This window comes from Hypanus sabinus, chromosome 12 (genome assembly GCF_030144855.1).
Source record: "Hypanus sabinus isolate sHypSab1 chromosome 12, sHypSab1.hap1, whole genome shotgun sequence".
Classification (NCBI taxonomy): Eukaryota; Metazoa; Chordata; class Chondrichthyes; order Myliobatiformes; family Dasyatidae; genus Hypanus; species Hypanus sabinus.
The window spans coordinates 83,304,201-83,322,171 of NC_082717.1; the positions used below are offsets into that span (position 1 = coordinate 83,304,201).

Consider the following 17,971-nt stretch of genomic DNA (forward strand, 5'->3'; position numbering starts at 1 on the left):
CACGTTTAGAGTCATTATTGGCCCCAGGGTATTATCTAATGAGTTGCAACTTGTCAGTACATATCAGGAGATAAGGCTGGACACACTATACATTTACTCAGCTGTACTGAATAATTCAAATAGCAGAATCTTCTTCAAATATTTCTATGAAATATACACTCAGTGGCCATTTCATAAGGTACAGGAATGGATCTTGGTACAGTCTTCTGTTGCTGTAGCCCATTCACTTCAAGATTCGACACATTATGTGCTCAGCAATGCTACTCTGCACACCACTGTTGTAATGCATGGTTATTTAAATTACTGTCACTTTCCTGTCAGCCAGAACCAGTCTGGCCATCCTTCTTTGCCCTCTCTCATTAATAAGGCATTTCCACCCACAGAACACCTGCTCACTGGATGTCTTTTTGTTTCATCGCACCATTCTCTGAAAACTCTAGAAACTGCTGTGTGTGAAGATTCCAGACCAGCCGTTAATGAGATACTCAGACCACCCCGTCTGGCACCAACAATCATTCCATGGTCAAAGTCACTCAGATCACATTTCTTCCCATTCTGATGCTTGATCCGAACAACAACTGAACTTCTTGACCATGTCTTCATGCTTTTGTGCATTCAGTTGCTGCTTATCAAGGTGTACCTAATATAGTGGACACTAAATGTATATCAAATATGGAACACGTGATGCAGCCTCCACTGTCATTAATGGGGAAGCTACCCAATCATTTCCATTCTGGTTGGGGAAGATGGCATCATTGTTGCTTTTTGCTTTTCGTATTTTCCTTCATAGTGTATGTTCTTCAATGAAATGAAGTTAGTTGTGAGTTCCAGCTGGATATTGGTATACCAGAAAGCAGGTACAGTATCTACAGCAACTCACCAAGACTTCCTAGACAGTACATTCAAATTCCACACTCTCTACAGCTGGAAGAGCAGGGACACCAAAGACATCGAAACCCCTCTACCTAGAAATTGCCCTCTTTGTCACACACCATCCTGGCTGGCAAACACATCACCATCGCTGGATCAAAATCCTGGAACACACTCCCTAATAGCACGGTGGGTATACCTGCACTCAAGGACATCAGCGGTTCAAGAAGGCAGCTCACCAACACCTACTCGAGGGCAACTAGGGATGAGCAATTAAACGCTGGCTTAGCTCACATCTCGTGAATGAAGAATGGAAGAAAAACAAGTGGATGTGCTGGTCCAAATGGACTGTTTTCATGTCAGGAAACTGTACAACGCTATACGTCTTTGCAAACTGAGTATGAAAATTGGCATGCTGGAGTAGAGGCTGCTTCTGAATGAGTATCGGGAATTCTGGTCTGATGACCCTGAAATACAAATTCTTCATAGTCACCAAAGTATTTCTCTTCACCAAAGGTCTGAAATCACGCTTTCTTGTTAAATGTACAAAGGCCACCGAGCCTCGGCACTCTCTTCATGTACTGCATGTTGAACAGTTGTGATCACAATCTCACTTTATTTGAAAAGTGATTCACAAACCATTCTGATTGTTTAATGTCTGAAATTGAAGAGACACAAACTGGATTTGGAAATAGCTAGAATAGAATAGATTTAGAATATTTAGAATATTAATATTTAGAATAGAAATCTCTAGAATAGATTAACAAAACAGAATAATTACAAATAAAGACTTGTTGAACAACTTGTCAATATCTGGCGGAATTGGTGTCTTGAGTGTTATGGACCCTGGGCACCCAGATTTGCCCAGGGCAAGAAAATGGACAAACTTCAATGGGATAAACAGGTCAAACAGATTATCTTAAAAGTGAGGCAAATGTGTAAAAGTTAAACACAACATTTATTATGGATGGTTTGTGCAGAAGTACAATTTGTATCACACCATGCTTCATCCAAACCGCAAACCCCAAACACAGCTAATCAAAGAAATTAATTTCCAGATGGGTATAAATGCTATTACCCAGAAACCACAAGAGTAGATTTGTTACAGCAAAACAGAGTGTTTCTTTCTTGTTTATAAACTCTGCATTTAAAATTGTAAAACTCCCTTTTCTACAAAGCTGTAGTCTCCTGCTGTACGTCACATAAACTTTACATCAACCCCTGGTCTGGAATGCAAGGTGATGGTTAAAACTCTGCACCAATGGTTTATCTCATAAAAGGTTCAGTTAAAATGAGCCTGCCCAAACTCTCTACAAATTGAATAAAATCTCAGATGGGAACGCCGTGGCATTTAAAAAAAAAACATTTTTTAACAACAGATGAGTCATTCTTTAAGTCCTCCAAACTGCACCGCTGGGTTGTGCAGGAATAATATTTGCACCCCTGTATTTTTCTATCAATGGCAACTTCAACTGCAGCTTTCTATTGTGCATGATGAGGCAGTTTCACTTCCCACACTAGGATGTGATTGGCAGAAGAATTCTGAAAAACTCTCAAAGCAACTTTTAGTAGATATTTGATCAGGCAACTTAGACCAACCTGCATGGAAAATTGTACAGGTCACTGGAGTATGAGCTGCAGAATACTGGCAACCAGCAGAATTCTCCGCCAGGCAGAGGACAATATGAAAATGTTACCAAACCATGTTTCATTGTAAGGTGAGATGAGGTGAGCTATATTAATGAAGTTAACATAATAATTAGTTTATCAAAGTCAGTTTAAAAAAAACTAATGCCTGTTTTGTTTCTCTCTGCTATTTAATCTTTAGGAATGTTGTTCATAAATAGGTTTACGAATTTGGTGAAAAGATCCCGAGGAAAATATTTAAATACTGCACCTTCTGTATTTTATATGCAGAGTAAATAAAAAGCAACATACATGCTATGTAATACGTTCTGATCTTACACTTTGCACCCTCCATCCAGTGCCAATTTATCAAAGTAGTTTTAACACAGTAACATGCTTTGAAGGCAAAAGAAAATCACATTTGAATTGAGTGAGAATTGGACATTTAATAGTAAACATTATCATTTTTAACTCCATATAGTTGGTGCTTGCAATACTAGTGCTTATTTAAATTTCTATCTCCACAGGGTTACTGGACGGACAAAACAGATGTCCCAATGGTTCAACCATACCCCTGGGATCTCATGGGTTCCCTCTTACTGTGCACATAGATGTGTATTGCATTGAGCGGGCCAAATGGACCAGATCATTTAAATGTATTGAATATGCTTTGTTTTCTAGTTTCCTTGTGGGTGGGCTGGGTCACTGAAGAGCAGTGGAGATCCCTGGGTGGACTGACTACTTGAGCCAGTTTGGTTTCTGTGGACAAGTTGGATGAGTGAAGTGGATTAGGCTTCTAGGTGAATCAGATCGCTGGATTGGAATGGCTCCTGGGTGAACTGGATCACTGAGCTTCCCATTGGATCACTGAGATGATCCAGTTGCTGAATGGACCGGACCACAGGAGTGGCTGGGCGAGGTGACTGAGATGAAACTGTTGACAGAGGGATCAGATCATTGAGCCAATTGCTCTACTGGGTGGACTTGATCACCGAACTGGATTCCTTTGCCGGGTGGACTGGATCACCAAAGTGGATTGCTTCACTGGGGTCTCCGTCACTGAACTGATTTGGTTTACTGGGCTGGCCTGGCTCCCTTGGGAAGACTGGATCACTGAGCTGGAACCCTGGATGGATTAATTACTAATCCCCATGTGCACCATGCAAACAAAGCAGACTGAACATTGAATGGACAGATATTATCACAGTACATCGCCCACAATGAGGATGATCACCATGGATACACGAGATTAAGGACAGATACAGCCTCTTTCACATCAAACAGAGATCTTCAGAATTCAACACAGCTATTACATCCTCTAAACATTTACAAAAAAACAAAATTACGATTCACCACAAAATAAAAGATAGGGACAACTTTCAGATCGGGACTGCAGTGTCTGCAGTTTACAGAATCCACTCGGGGAGATGAGGTATAACTGTTTCCTTTCGGGAAGCACAGATTGTTCACAGAAGAGGAAGTTCTCTTTCGGGACCAGCACACTGTAACCACCCCATGAAGAACATCAGAAGGGTTGTTAACCTGGCAGCGGCCGTTTGGGCAGCTTGGAAACTTTCTTTCTGAAACCCCTTACTTCATAACATATTAACAGAAATTTCACACGAGACTTGATCAGCTTGCTTTCTGGTCCCAACAGGAGTATTCAGTAGTGGTGCACTGGGTAACTTTACCACACAGAGTGCCCTCAATCATTTGGACATTATTTATATGCCACAGCGTTCGAATGGCAGGACCAACTCCCCAGAGCTGGTGGCACAATGCTAGACTGCATATAGTGAGATATGGTAGTATAGAGGCTTACAGCCAGGAGCAAATATCTGTGGGTGTCATAGATAATGGCTCTGGAACCTGTAAGTCAAGGTGCTAAGCCTACGATATACATTGTGATCCAATTCTCTAACGGGACTATATAGAACATTTAGTACCCTTGACCAATGTTCCCCCAAGGTGTGTGCACACACATCTTCTGCTACTAGCGCACAAAGGAATTTAAACTGTGCTCAAAAGGCTGTTGGCCTCCACCTCCCTGGCATGTTAAGCATATTTCACGATTGTAAACAATCACATTTCATTTTTCAGTTTCTGATGCGGGTGGTGTTGACAAGGTGGAGTTTGTGATGATTTGTCTGCAGCTTTTAGAACTGGCGTATTTATACGGTTTTTATTGAAGAAATTATTGATTCACTGTCAAATGCCAAAGAAGCAAAGGGTGTGAAGCACAGAAGAACTACTAGTTTACTTACAGCAGAATGGCTTACTGAAGCAGCATGGTGTAAGGACAATATCCCACACACCATCAGTGTGGTGACAGGACAATATCCCACACACCATCAGTGTGGTGACGGGACAATATCCCACAAACCATCAGTGTAGTGACGGGACAATATCCCACACACCATCAGTGTGGTGACAGGACAATATCCCACACACTCTGCGTGGTGATGGGACAATATCCCACACACCATCAGTGTGGTGATGGGACAATATCCCACACACCATCAGTGTGGTGATGGGACAATATCCCAATTACCATCAGTGTGGTGACGTGACAATATTCCACACACGCTGCGTGGTGATAGGACAATATTCCACACACCATCAGTAAAGTGCAAGGACAAATTTGTATACATTTTTGGAATACTGCAAATATCAGTTCCTGTACACTGCCAGATTTATATGATACATTTCTTAATTGAGTGCTCCAATGTTGTGATCAGAAATTTCTTTGCCTTACAAATTTACAAAGTTAAAACACAAATATATGAAAGAGCCCTTTAAATTTGATAATTGAAAGGGAATAATAATTAAAATTTCTTCAAAAACTTGCCTCATTTCTTTCTGAACAGCCACAGGCAGTTATAGCAAGGAGTCTCTTAAAAAGCAGTGAAAAGTGTAATATGAACTTTAAATGTGCCCACTGTGATTTCTGCTGACTTTCAATTTTCCCTTTGTTTTGGAAAGATTTACTGTTTAAAGAACTAGTATTTAACCTCAAAAGTTTGTTGCTCTATTTCAATTCCCATTGCCGCCTTCTTTATAAGGCAGCCCATTCTCATATTAATATCTACCCATGTGTTCACCTTCCACAAGTACAGCTACACTCTGTGGGAAACCGAAGAGCAGTAAGCTCTGAATGGATTTACAGGGTAGAGATCTGGGTTGGGTGGTCTGGAGTGAAAAGTTTAAGAATACTGGGGCATTCTTTTTTGCTTAAGGTCAATCTCACAATTTCTGCTCTACACTCCAGTAATCTGTGAATCCCAACAGGAAATCTGATAATGAATGGATAAATGGTGGGCTCTTACCCAGCACCTTGACCTGATCCAGTGTGGTCCAATTTTCCATGGATAACGCTGCCGTGCATTGCACAATTTTTTCTCACACCAGACTCAGCAATCGGTCCTTGAACTGCTTCGTGCTGGGTTATCAGTCTGGCAACTAGCTGGTCACCAGGCTCGGTTAGATGGCTGTCACTAATTGTGCTTGATGGCTTGAAGAACAGGCTCCATTAAAAAAGTCGTAGCCAACCCAATCTTGTGCTATTACTGCTAAACCTACCATAGAAACCAAAATTCACAATTTCTTGTGGAAAAAGAACAATCAAAAGTACTTTCAAGAGATCGCAAGAGCGACCTGGGTTAAAGATTTGTGGGACTTGATTCTCAACAACTTTATTTGTAGCTACATTTCAGGTTTCAAGAGCTCAGTCATATCTTCATTTCTTTTTTCTTCCTCTTCTCTACTTCCGATGCCTTACACAATGAGTGGAGGTCAATGCGGCTTAAATATTCCAGGACATCAGGGGGGATCCATAATCCAGTGCAGTGTTCCCAAAAGAAAGTCTCTTAAAACCTGTCATTACTTTAAAGAAAGAAGAAAAAAATAGGAATCAGTGGTATGCTGTGTATGTTTTTAACAGTCCCATACCTCCCAATCCAACTCATCCCTGCTTTACACCTTTAGTCAAAGGGATGCCGTTAATCTGTATTCATACAAGCTGAACAGTCATGTGTTGTCATTTGAATACCTGTGCTCTGTAGACACTAACCAACACAGTAACAGTGATGTAGTAATGAGTGCTACTGTCACCAGAGTTCCAGTGATCCAGGTTCAATCCTGCTCCTCCAGTATTGCACTGTGTTTGCACTTTCTCGCTGCCCCTCCTGTTTTTTATCCAAATCCCAATGACGTGCTTATTGATAGATTATTTGGCCACTAAATTAGCTCCCAGCACAGCTGAGTGGTAGGAGAATCGGTGCGGACTCCATAGGTAGGTGTGGGAGAATAGGTAACAAGAAAATAAGTGTGGGGGACTGAGACTGATGGGACAGCTCTTAAAGTATAGACTCAATGGGCTGAAATAAACAATAAGGAGAGACGGGACATCTAGTTAGAGAAGTAACCATTCTCAGAAGTACGGGGTGGTGTCTCAAAGCTCAGTTACAATACATTATAAGGCAAACTTACAATTGACAACTGTTGTACTAACTACCGAGTGTTCAAAATACTTCCCTAGAGTTTTCAATACCCGGAAATGGACCGGTTGTACCAGGGTAGGCTCAATCCAGACCTGCTGGAACACAGTGGGATTTAGAGTGCTTAACCTTTCTCTCCTTTACAGTGAAAATCTCACTCCATTTTCGTGCACTGCAAATTAGATCAACAGGCATGAAGGGGTGGACTGCGACCAGTGCTGTCACACTCATGACTGTGTGGCTAGGTGCAGCCACATGCCACCTATAAATTCACCAAAGGCACCACTGTTTTTGGCAGTGGAAGCTGGGAAAATACAACCAGTCCTTATTGAGGGGTCAGAGATAGAAAGAGTGTGTAGCCCGATGTTCCTGGGCATCAACAGCTCAAAGGAACTATTGTGCACCCACCACATTAATGCAGTCACAAAGAAAACACATCAACAGCTATACTTCATTAGGACTTTGAGGGGATTTGGTAGGTAACAAGTATTCGTACTGGTTGTGTCACTGCATAGTATGGAGGCTCCAACCTGCAAGATCGGAAAAGGCTGCAGAGGGTTGTCGACTGTCTATGTGTGTGGGTGTGAGTGCGAGTGGAATGGGGTTCGTTCTGGGGTTTACAGGACTGTCTACGTGTGTGGGTGTGAGTGCAAGTGGAACGGGGTTCGTTCTGGGGTTTACAGGACTGTGTATGTGTGTGGGTGTGAGTGCGAGTGGAACGGGGTTCGTTCTGGGGTTTACAGGACTGTGTATGTGTGTGGGTGTGAGTGCGAGTGGAATGGGGTTCGTTCTGGGCACAACTGCCCCTACCGAGGACACCTCCAATAGGCAGAGCCTCAAGAGGGCAGCATCCATGAGGTGAACAGCCCCCTCTAGGCCCTGAATCCGCAAGAAGGGAGGGCAGCACTCTCCCTTCGAGCATTGCTGGTAGGTCACCCCCACCTGCTGGTGACGGGCAGCAGATCCTGTCCAATTCCCACAGCCACCAGGACGGCAGTCAGTGATCAGCACCCAGCTGTGATCCCTAGCAGCACCCGGTCTTGGTCTTTTCCCAATCCTGCTCTCATCTCTGGACCCATTAAGAGTTACAACTACAGGATCCCTGCAAACAGCGGATCGGGACTGAGCTTGAGCTTCTTGCGTTAAAACAGCTGCCCAGGGCTCACAGCAACTATATGCTAATTCAGTGGATGTTCCAGGTGTTCTGCAGGAATCTCCAGGAAACTGGGCTTCCCTTTTGGCTCTGGATCCCACACATTGAAATATAATCCCGCTTTCAAATTCAGATGGTGCCCTGAAGAGAAACATGAATCACCTCCCAGACAGAAAAACATAGGGCGAAAAGTATTTGGCACCCCTTCTGGATAACTGAAAAATAGGTCCGTGCCACTGAGCAGCTTAGGGCAAAGGTTTCATGGAGATGGTTGGCTGTGTTGGAGTGATGCTGCAGGGATCCCAAACTATGGGGGAACAGTGACTTCCCTTCTGTACCATACACCCCTCCTTCCACTGACAGCGTCGAACTCTGCCTTCAGCGGGCCTCTCTGATTGTCAGTCCTACTGGAACACTCCAACAGCCAGTTCAGCCACGCTCCCAGGCTGCCACAGCTGTTATGCAGTTGAAATGTTTCTGAGATCTCTGACAGTCTATTTGAAAGAAATTAGCAATCAAACTACTAGAAAGGAAGCAGTAGAGTTTAGCCAGGTTGTTGCTGTGTTCCCTTCCTCCTCCTACCCACCCTTCAGGGACTCTACCTCTTCAATCACCTTGCCCGTCAATCACCCATCATTACCAAAACTCTTCACCCTCCCCACCTCCACCTCGATCACCCAAGCTTTAAAGCTACGAAGACAGGCTGTCTTTGGGACAAAGGAGAATGAGGGAAGGTATTAACGAAGGTGTACAAAACGAGAGGCTGAGATACTGCATGCAAAAACGGAGACATTTCCATCAGCAGGAAGAGCAGCAGCCACAGGGGGTGGAGTACAATAACTGGGAGACAGATTGGAAGGCAGTTGAGAAAATCTGCTCCATTTGAATGGTGGGTGTCACCTAATAGGCTGGTGGAGACAAAGGCCCTTGTCATATTTAAAAACACTCTGAAGAGCCACCCAACAAGAAATATGCAATGGGATTAACGTGGTTCATTTTTGATAGGCTGGATACAACGGGCCAAATGGTTTGCTTCAGTGCTTTCAGATTTCACACTTTTTTTTAGGTTAACCACACTGTTAGGATACTAATAAAAGTATTAAAAATTAAAAAAAACTCACAAAGGAAGAAACTTCATGCATTTTAATTACAATTAGCCCAAACTATTTACCTGAACCTAGGGCAACTGGAAAGTAAAGAGACTAAGATTAAGGAGGAATTTCACAAAATGACTGCCCCATCCCCAGTGAAACAGGGTCCAAGAAGGAGAGCTCAGAGACCAGACTGAAACTAACAGGTTGCAGGAGCTGGTGGAATGTGGATCTGGAGGAGGTGAAATAACCCAGCAGGATTTGGGCAATAGATTCCACATCAGTCAGCACTGCAAGAAAGCTAGAGTGGCCTTGATTCTGACCTTGTGAACTGTCCATAGAGTCTGCACATTCTCTCTGTTTCCCGGATGTACCAGTCTCTTCCCAATTTTATTTTCATTGTGGTACAGCGTGGAATAGGTCCTTCCCCCATCAAGCCGCACCGCCCAGCCAACCTCCAAATTAATGCTAACCTAACCATAGGACAATTTACAATGACCAATTAACCAATCAACCGGTACGTCTTTGGAATGTGGAAGGAAACCGGAGCACCCAGAGGGAACCCACACAGTCACAGGGAGAACACACAAGCTCCTTACAGAATCTTCCATATCGGAAGACATGCCGGTGGGTTAGTTGCCTACTGTAAATTGCTCCTGGTGAAGGTGGGGTGGAGCAGAATCCAGGAGCAGTTGTTCAGCATGTGAGAGAATAGATGAGAGGGAAATAACCCTACAGTTAATTAAAAACTAAAGAACTATTCTTACGGTGCACAGTGATTCTCATAATGTTCCAACATGCTTTACACATACTGTGGCATATTCAATGTTCAAAGATAACTTATTATCAAAGTACATATATGTCACCGTACACAATCCTGAGATTCATTTTCTTGTGGGCATTCACAGTAAATACAAGAAACACAGTAGAATTAATGAAAGACTGCACCAAGCAGGGTGAACAAAGAACCAGCATGCAAACAACAACAAACTCTGCAAATACAAAATAATTAAATAAATAAATGGGCAATAAATATTGAGAACATGAGATGAAGAGGCTTTGAAAATGAGTCCATAGGTTGTATAGGAACAGTTCAGTAATGGGGCAAGTGAAGTGAAGTTCCTGATGATTGAGGGGTAATAACCGTTCCTAACCTGGTGGTGAGAGTCCTGAGAGTCCTGAAGGTGAGTACCACCTTCCTGATGGCAACAGCAATGAAATAGCATGTTCTGTGTGGTGGGGCCCCTGATGATGGATGTTGCTTTCCTGTTGCTGCGCTCTGTTTAGACATGCTCAATACTGGGGGGGGAGGCTTTACCCATGATGGACTGGGCCAAACACACTACTTTTTGTAGGATTTTCCATTCAAGGGCATTAGTGTCTCTCTAACAGGCCATGATGCAACCAGTCAATATACTCTGCACCACATCCATAGAAGTCTGTCAAAGTTTTAGATGCCTGATCTTTACATAATTACACTTAATTAAACTTTATCTGTAACAAGCAGGACACAACCAGTCCTCATTGGGGGATTCAGAGGTGGAGAGGGTCAGCAACTTTAAATTCCTTGTGGGGTTATCATTTCAGATGAGCTGTCCTGGGTCCTGTACTAGCTGTGTCCTGCTTGTTACGAATAAAGTTTGTCAAGCAGGATCTCCCAGTGGTCAACCATTTTAATTCTAATCCTATTTCTTATGCTGACATATCAGCCCACGGCCTCCTCCGCTGCCAAGATGAAGCCACTCTCACGTTGAAGGAGCAACATCTCATATTCCATCCGGGGAGTCTCCAACCTGACGGCAAAAACATCAATTTCTTTACCTTCTGGTAATGTTGTCCCCCTCCCCCTTCTCCCATTCCCCATTGTGGCTTCCCTCTCACCGAACCTGCCTATTACCTCCCTCCAGAGTCCCTCCTCCTTCCATTTCTCCCATGGTCCACCATCCTCTCCTACGAGACTCCTCCTCCTTCTGTCCCTTTACTTTTTTCACCAGTCACCTCCCAGCTTCCTGCTTCACCCTAGCCCCCACCCACCTACCTTCCCCCTCACGTGGCTTCATCATCACCTTCTAGCTTGTACTCCTCTCCCTATCCTCCCTAACCCCACCACCTTATTCAGACTTCTCCCTTTTCTCCCCAATCCTGGCTGAAACACTGACTGCTTATCCTTTTCCATAGATGCTGCTTTCTCTGTGGTAACGGGTGTAAAGGGGGTTTCTTCTTTTTTCTTTGTTACTGTGTATGTAATCAAAATGGCTTCTTTGTTTTGTTAAAAGTAGGAATGCTTCTTTGTTGCGAGAGAGTGCTGGAAGTTTGTTTGGGTTAAAATTTACTGATAACAAGAATTGTATTCCTTTGTAAACCAATTGGGATTAATGTTGTTCTTTCTTCTGAGTCTGTAAACTATTGTTGACGGGCTTTTGGGGAGATCGGCGCGAGGGGTTGAGAGAGGACGCGATGCTGTAAGCTGGGCGAGGAACGGACCCCAAGCGGGGGTCCGAGGCCAGGAGGTACTCCGAGGAGGGGGGATGAAGCTAGATGTGCTTGGTTGACCACTTCGGATGGTCCTAAGCTGCGAGTCGAGGAGTTCGGAGGGGATCGAATGGTGGCCAGAAGACTTCAGTAATTGAGCTCCAACGGTTGTGCACGAAGTGGTTTGGACTTTGATAAGTTTGGCACCTTTCCCTTATTTTTTTTCTTCATATAGACTGTATCATTATTAATCACTTAGTTATAGTAACCTTTATAAATTGTACTCATTTAATCGCATATGGTGTACTGTCTGTTTTTGGGCGAGGCGGGGACATCACACAGCATCCACACCAGCTGATTACCCAGTTTGGCGGGGCCGAAGGCTGCTCCCCCTAGACGAGAACGAACTGAGCGAGCCTGAGGCGACCCAGGGGGCTACACGGGGACGCCAGACAGCCAGCTAAAGATCACAACCACTAGAAGAGGCCCATAGTGAAGAAGAGTGTTCTCGATTTGCAGCGTTTGCTTATTGTTGTGGGCACCCTCAGATGGTATGTCAGAATATTTGCTTCCATAAACACGGTTGACATTACAAACTAAAATGGCTGGTCTGAAACATCTGCTGAGCACTTTTCTGTCCTCTCAAACGTTGTTACATAAATGGTGAGTCCGATCACTTGAGCCATAGGACAGGATGGCTGAGATTGTATCACGTAACTGGGCAGATGGCAGATCAAATACTTGCCTTAATTTATTCCACTGAGAGAAACCGAATGACATTTATAGGACTGATGCATACTGGTTTTACTAAACAGACCACTGCAGGTGTGAAAAAGTTCAAAGTCAGACGTGGAAAGTCAACTCTCTTGAACACATTTCCCAGTCAACGGAAATACATAAGGCTGGGAGTGTCCGCAATTTTCATTATTAAAGAGCACAGTCAACTGTGAGCAAAATGCAGCTTCTTCTTCAGACCTGACCCAGGCAGCAAACAGTGATCTAATTAAAACAGAAACGTTGGGTCCCTTATCATCAGCAGGACCTTTATACAGCCATGTGCACAGTGACTAACAAGCACCAACTATCCGATTCTCTGGCACTTAGAGAAATAGAGTAAACAGCACAGAAATATCCCTTTGGCCCAAATCTCCATACTGACCCAAGATGCCCATCCAAGCTAAGTCTCATTTGCCATCACAGACCCAAAATCTTCTCAATCTTTCCTATTCAGAGACCTGTCCAAATGTCATTTAGAAGTCTTTTAAAACTGTTAATGTACATTTTATCCACAGTCTTCTGACATTGACCATGAAAACATCCATCTACTTAAATGTTGTGAATGCCTCTTGCCTCCATCACCCACCCAAGCTGTGTGTGTTCTAGATTCCAACTACCTTCTGGTTGAAAAAGTTAGTTCTCACATCTCTTTTTACCCTTTCACTCCGCACCTCAAACCTATGCTCTCCAGCTTTAAGAAACCTGTTATAGGGTAAAGCTTCTCCCTATCTGTCCCACTTATGCCCCTCATCATTTTAATATACTCTATCGGGCTCCCTGTTACTGTGGAAGGAAAATGAACACACCCTTCTCATACTGGAGCACTTCATCCCAGGCAACATCCTGGTGAATCTCCTCTGCACCCTCTCCAGTGCAATCACTTCCTTCATACACTATGCAGCCAGAACATATCAGTGCACTAGCTTGTTCAGATGCTTGTTCTTTATCTGTTTATTGAGATACAGCATGGAATTGGCCCTTCCGACCCCTTGAACTGTACCATCTAGCAACCCCCAATTTAACCCTAACTGAATCACAGGACAATTTACAATGACCATTTCACCTACCAGCCTGCACATCTTTGTGAGAGGAAACCAGAGCACCCACTGGAAACCCACGCAGTCATGGGGAGAACGTACAAATTCCTCACAGACACCAGCAGGAATTGAACTGAGGCCACTGCTCTGTAAAGCATTGTGTTAACAACTACAGTAACATGCCACCCCAGTTTTATAATGTTGTCCAAAACCTACTGGATTATTTCACATTCTTCAAGCTCACATTCCACCAAGTCCTCATTTAACCTCCTTGACTTTGGTCCCTCATGCACTGTTTTCTTTGACACTCTTCTCTCTGCTAGGACTGTACACACCAGATTTGTAGCAAAAAAAAAAGCACAACAGTGTCTCTTCCATCTCAGGCGACTGAAGAAGTTTGGCATGGGTCCCCAAAACCTCAAGACTTTCTACAGGGGCTCCATTGAGAGCATCCTGACTGGCTGCATCACTGCCTGGTATGGGACCTGCACCCACCTTGATGGCTGGGCACTGCAGAGAGTGGTACGGGCAGCCCAGTGCATCTGTGGATGTGAATTTCCCTCCACTGAGGACACTTTTAGCAGCAGGTGCAGAACGAAGGTCTGGAAGATCATCAGGGACACCAATCATCCCAAATAAAAACTGTTTCAGCTGCTTCTGCCTGGCAAATGCTACCGCAGCATTAAAGCCAGGACCAACAGGCTGCAGGACAGCTTCTTTCTACAGGCCACTAGACTTTTAAATTCACACGTCTGTATATTGCGACAGAGTCATAACCCAAAGATTTGTACTCCCTCACATTGTAGGATGGATGTAAGAATTAAATAAATTCTAAATTCTAGTGGGTGGCAAAGTTCTGAAATGACTCTTTAACCTATAGGGCCTCCACTTCCAACTTCTACATGAAAATCTTCGGTCAACCCTCCCAAAATCTCCTTCTTTGGATTAGTATCCATTTTGGCTACAAGAGAACTTGGTACAATATTTAAAGGCTGTATATAAATACAAATCATTGTAATTCTCACTCCATGAACTTTTCTTCTGGGCTGAAAAAAAACATAGAACATATTCCCTGGGTAGCATTCTCTTGAAATGACCTACGTTGACAACTTGCAATTTTCACTGCCACTGGCAAACCAGCTCTGAATGTTTTAAAGCCATTCAGATAATCCTATTAGTCAACCGTACCTTTGTGAGTAACACCATTGCTTCCAAGGTAAGTGGCTGGGCTCATGTCCTTGGTACAAACATCTAGGTTGGCCCTCCTGAACTGACTGTGTGGTGAATTGTTAGAGAAACCATTAGTTGGAGAAGGTATTAAACCTCGTCTGCAGTGAATGCAGTAGCACTACTTTGAAACAAAAGAGAACCTGCAGAGGAGGTCCACAAGGATGATTCCGGGAATAAAGGGGCTAACATATGAGGAGTGTTTGGCAGCTTTGGGCCTGTACTCACTGGAATTCAGAAGAATGTGAGGGGGATCTCATTGGAACCTATCGAATATTGAAAGAACTAGATAGGGTGGATGTGGAGAGAATGTTCACTATGGTGGGGGATATCCAGAACAAAGGGCACAGCTTCAAAATTGAGGGGCAACGCTTTAGAACAGTGGCAAGGAGGATTTCTTTTAAGCCGGAGAGTAGTAAATCAGTGGAATGCACTGACCGGTGGAGGCCCAGTCCGTGTGTATATTTAAGGCAGAAGTTGATAGTTTCCTGATCAGTCAGGGCATCAAAGGATATGGCGAGAAGGCAGGTGTCTGGGGTTGAGTGGAATCCGGGATCAGCCATGATGGAATGGTGGTGCAGAGCTGATGGGCTGAATGGCCTACTTCTGCTCCTGTGGTCTAATACTTACGCACAGTTCAAGATGTTTATGGCAGCCTGCTGTGGGGCACTGTTTGGCCTGTGACCTTTATTATAATCAAAAGAGCACTTTGAACATACGGTTGTAAAGCACTTAGGAACACTGAGAGAATCACCATATTCTATCACTGTCCGACTCATCCAGGGCCATTCCATCTGAATTGACAGTGGGCAAAAATGTCGGCTACAAAATAAGATCATCTGTTAATTTGCAAAATTTAAAGGGCATTCGTGGATTTCTTTTTTAATTAATTTTCCACTTATGGAATTGGTATTACAGGCAAGGCTGTTATTTGTCATCCAAACTTAATTACCCTCTTCAGGGGATAGTGAAACCCCCTCGGAAACTGTTGGGAGCTGGAAATGGATGAACCCCAGATCATTTGGGAGGCTGAGGGGTTGATAGACAGGACATGCAGTGGGGTAGTTACACCCAAGGTGCAGGACACAGGTGACCGTCAGGAGGGGTAAGGGGAGTGCAGAATACCCCCGTGGCCATTCCCCGCATACCACTTTGGATACTGTTGGGAGGGATGACGTAGCGGAGGAAAGCAACGTCAGTCAGCCCTGGCACTGATCCTGGCTCTGGGACTCAAAAAGACACGAGCTGTAGTGACTGGGGATTCATTGGTTAGGGGAACAGAAAGGAGGCTCTGTGGACGAGAACGAGATTCCCAGATGGGCTGTTGCCTCCAGGGTGCCAGGGTCAGGGACATCTCGGACCAAGTTACAGCAAGTGGGAGGGTGAGCAGCCAGAGGTCGTGGTCCACATCGCTGACAATGACCTGGGTAGCAGGAGGGACAGGATCCTGTAAAGTGAGTTCAGAGACAAATACACGCTTCTTGGGCTTCCAGCCAGGTACAGGTATCGATTATGACCAACGTTTCAATGACAAACTCTGCCATCTTCTTCAGGGATGATGCCTGAGTAAGTCTAGTGCAGTGGTATTTATACCCCCGTAGCCCATCCCGCCTGATTGGTTTGTCTTCAGCCAATCTCTCCCACCTTGTTTACAATCAAATTCCATTTCTTACTCAGAGCAAGACCACTGTCTATGTTAAAATTCATTTCCTCTACTTTAATTTCAATGGCTTCCTCTAGCAGGCGGTCCCAAAAGCCATTGGTGCAGCACAGTAGTTTTGTGCCTTTGAAGTCAATCCTATCGGCATTACAAATGTAACGTTCTGCTGCCGCCAATTTCTCCGGGTAACCCAAATGGATCCACCTCCTGTGCTCCTTGATGCAGGTTTCCACCATATGCGCACTTTGCATTCACAGGGAATCCTGTAAACGCCAGCCCACCTGAGTCCCAAGTCATCTTTGACCTGCATAGCTTCCTCATGGTATTACTCTGGTATTTCTTCAGGATCCTGGCGATCCTTACAGAAACTGTGGAAATATAGGTAAGACAGGTGGTAGCGATGGGTTCCAACTCGTTATTAGGTTTCCTGGTTTTTCTGTCAGCCTTTTTAAGAGCCCAATTAATGTCCTTCACCTGTAGGAACGTTTTGTGTAATCATCTCATTTCCTTGTGGAGACTCTCTGAATCAAAATAGTTTTTGCATGGTTAATCGAAATAGAAAAAATTGTTCTACATTGGGAGTCATGACAGTGGCTGTTATTGTTGAGGTACAAGACCGTGTGAGTGGGTTTCCAATAGATGTCATGTCTGAAGGTACAGTCCGGTTTGCGTTGTATTAGAATGTCCAGGAACAGGAGGCAACCATCTCCATCGTAAATTGAATGTCTGTCCATCGCTTCTCTCTGGTGCTCCTCCCTCTTTTTCTTTCTTCCATGGCCTTCTGTCCTCTCCTATTAGATTTCCCCTTTCTCCAGGCCTGTATCTCTTCCACCAATCATCTTCCCAATTCTTTACTTCATCACTCCCCCCATCACCTTGTGCTTCTCCCCCCCCCCCCCCAACCCATCAACCCTGAATCATCTTTTTTTTCTCCAGTCCTGCCGATAGGTCTCGGTCCAAGGCATCGACTGTACTCTTTCCCATCGATGCTGCCTGGCCTGCTGAGTTCCTCCAGCATTTTGCGTGTGTTACTTGGATTTCCAGCATCCGCAGATTTTCTCTTGTTTGTGTTTGGATGTATACTGTTCAGATGGTCATGGAACTGATGGAGAGCCTGGAATCTATGAAGCCACACTATGAAGATGTCATCGATGTACCTGAAGAAGTATTTGGGTCATAAGAGCGGTGAATCAGAGCCTCTACTCAATGTAGAAGTTAGCAATGGCCCGCGATCCCATGGCCACTCCACTTGTTTGCTCACAGTAGTTCCCCTTATAGAGGAAGTATGTTGAAGTAAGGGTGTATCCAAAAAGTCAATGGTAACCTTATCAAAGCTTGACCGCAGGAGGACCAAGCTGCCCTTAACAGGAACCCTCATGAACAGGGTCACCACATCAGGGAGTTAGGTGCTAAGTTAAAGGTCAGAACTTCTAAGGTTGTGACCTCAGGAATGCTACCCAAGCCACGTGGAGGTCAGACATTGGAAGACAATACAGTTTAACATGTGGTTAAGGAGTTGATGCAGGAGGGAGGGCTTCATTCTTTTGGATCATTGGGAAGGG

The 17,971-nt window shown here is 44.3% G+C and overlaps 1 protein-coding gene across 2 annotated transcripts in view; it reads right to left on the reverse strand.

Annotated features, from left to right (window-relative positions):
* Positions 1-1,809: 1,809 nt before the first annotated feature.
* Positions 1,810-17,971, reverse strand: part of dtd1 (D-aminoacyl-tRNA deacylase 1) — a 167,454-nt gene continuing 151,292 nt past the window's right edge. For both annotated transcript variants that reach the window (XM_059986301.1, XM_059986302.1), the window contains exon 6: positions 1,810-6,378. In XM_059986301.1, coding sequence (XP_059842284.1) covers positions 6,376-6,378 — 3 coding nt within the window. In that variant the 3' untranslated portion in view covers positions 1,810-6,375. The remainder of the gene's footprint in view (positions 6,379-17,971) is intronic.